General features: G+C 38.9%; 1 protein-coding gene across 1 annotated transcript; it reads left to right on the top strand.

The window, feature by feature from the left end:
• Positions 434-1,730, top strand: LOC105162971 (protein MIZU-KUSSEI 1-like). The gene has a single exon (XM_011081153.2). The coding sequence runs from the start codon at positions 748-750 to the stop codon at positions 1,579-1,581; it is 834 nt and encodes a 277-aa protein (XP_011079455.2). The 5' UTR covers positions 434-747; the 3' UTR covers positions 1,582-1,730.

Here is a 2,182-nt window from a genome sequence, read left to right as displayed (position 1 = left end):
GAAACTTCATAACAACAATGGCTTAAATGCAAATACTGCCCCGTATCTATAGGGTAATGGCGAAACAAGGACCCTATAAACACGATCACAATTTATGCCCTATATCTATCAAATTGTGCACGATTTATATCCTTTGGCCAAATTATGACCAACTTGCCCTTCTAGGGGAGCATGCTCAAAATATGCATTAGAATGCAAAATAATTAAATAACTAAACTGCTCATTTTAAAGTTGTTGAGGGGTAAAATTATCTAAATTTTGTTCAGATTTGGAAGGAGGGCAAGAATTGCCTCATTTTTTAAAGCTAGGGGGCATATTTTGTCAGGGTCTAAATTGCAGTCCTTAAAATGCTACCCTCCTTTAGTTACGGGTCAGTCTTTGCAATTTACCCTAACAACAATATTATATAAATATTTCTTCTGAAAAAAACCAATTATATAATAATATCCTGCCAACGAGTACAAGAATCACACCCTCAGACCTGGACAAAAAGTAGAGGTGCAAGTCTAGATGAAAGGTCAACTACTACAATTTTTTAAACTCTTACTTCACCAAGTAAAACAACTACCTACGTACAACAACAACAACAACAACAACATTTAGTCAACTGAAGAGAGCAGTACCTAATTTTATTTAATTAACCAAAGACAAAATTCCTAAATTAAGAAAAAAAAAAAACAAAATTAGCCAAAAACGTGCTTCCCATAACATGTTCTCTTCATATACACTTCCTCCACAGCCATCACAATGGCCACCTTCAACAATCCACATAAAATACCCCGCACCCACAATACCCTATTACCATCGGCACCAAAAATGCCAACACCTAAACACAAACCCCCCACCCCCAAACGCCCACCTCCGCCTCCTCCTCCGTCCGCCAACGCGGTGGCGCCCGACCAATCCCCCCCAAGGCCCCAACTCTCCCTCCAACAACCCTCCCACAAGAAGACACCATCGAAATCCACAAAACTTTTCAGGCGGGTCAAGTCCGTTTTCCGGTCATTTCCAGTTATCAACCCGCCATGCAAGATGCCGGTTTCCATCCACACGAACCGCATGCACGAGGGCCACATCCACGGCGGCAAACAGATGACGGGAACCCTCTTTGGCCATCGGAAATCACGCGTAAACCTAGCTATCCAAGAGAACCCCAGGTGTTTGCCCATGCTGGTTCTCGAACTCTCAATCCAAACGGGTAAACTTCTCCAGGACATGGGTCTGGGGCTCGTGAGAATTGCTCTTGAATGCGAAAAGAACCCATCGGAAAAGATAAAACTCATCGACGAGCCCATTTGGACTATGTACTGCAATGGGAGGAAAGTAGGGTATGCTGTGAAGAGGGAGCCGACCGACGATGATTTGAAAGTCATGCAAACGCTGCATGCAGTGTCGATGGGGGCGGGAGTGTTGCCCGGAGAAAGCAGCGCCGTCGGAGAAGCGGCGGCGGAGGGAGAGCTAACGTATATGCGGGCTCACTTTGAGAGGGTAGTGGGGTCAAAGGACTCGGAAACTTATTACATGATGAATCCGGATGGGAATAGTGGACCTGAACTCAGCGTCTTCTTTGTTAGAGTTTGATATTTTTCCCCTCAAAATTTCCTTTGCTATGAGCAAGCATTTAATGCAATTTCCATATATATGTGGATTGGATTTTTTGTTACAATTTTTGTTGTATGTTATTTTATATACACACTATGTGTACAATAAAAATTATGCCATTAACTTTATTAACGAAAAAAAATATATATACACCTAATATGTATATATGGGACCGGGAAGACGTAGATTAGGTTTGTCAAATTTGAACTAACTATATAAAAAGTTTAATTATATATATTTATCGTGTAAAATTGATGTATAGTTCAAGAAAAGTGGTCAATTATACAACAAGTATTACATTTACTTTGAATTAGTTTAATTTTGTCAATTTAATTTGAATAATAATTTTCCATATATATAAAACAGAACATAAATGCAATAGTAATAGCAATAGAAAATTTAATCAGCAAATGCAGGTGGCAACTTGTGTAAGGATATTTAATGTTTTTTATGTGTAGTTTTTGAGATTCAAGGAAATTGCTTTTCCATTTTCTTTTAGTTCTTTTTCTGTTCAATTTTATCGTTTAAGAATTAAATTTGGGATTTTATCAAAGTACAATTAAGTTTCATAATGTTACAG

This window comes from Sesamum indicum, linkage group LG5 (assembly GCF_000512975.1).
Source record: "Sesamum indicum cultivar Zhongzhi No. 13 linkage group LG5, S_indicum_v1.0, whole genome shotgun sequence".
Classification (NCBI taxonomy): domain Eukaryota; kingdom Viridiplantae; phylum Streptophyta; class Magnoliopsida; order Lamiales; family Pedaliaceae; genus Sesamum; species Sesamum indicum.
The sequence above is the reverse complement of the archived record's forward strand: the minus strand, read 5'-3'. Positions and strand labels throughout refer to the sequence as shown.

Coding starts and splice junctions, on each gene's coding strand:
- LOC105162971 (XM_011081153.2), top strand. CDS start 748: ATGGCCACCTTCAACAATCCACATAAAATACCCCGCACCCACAATACC.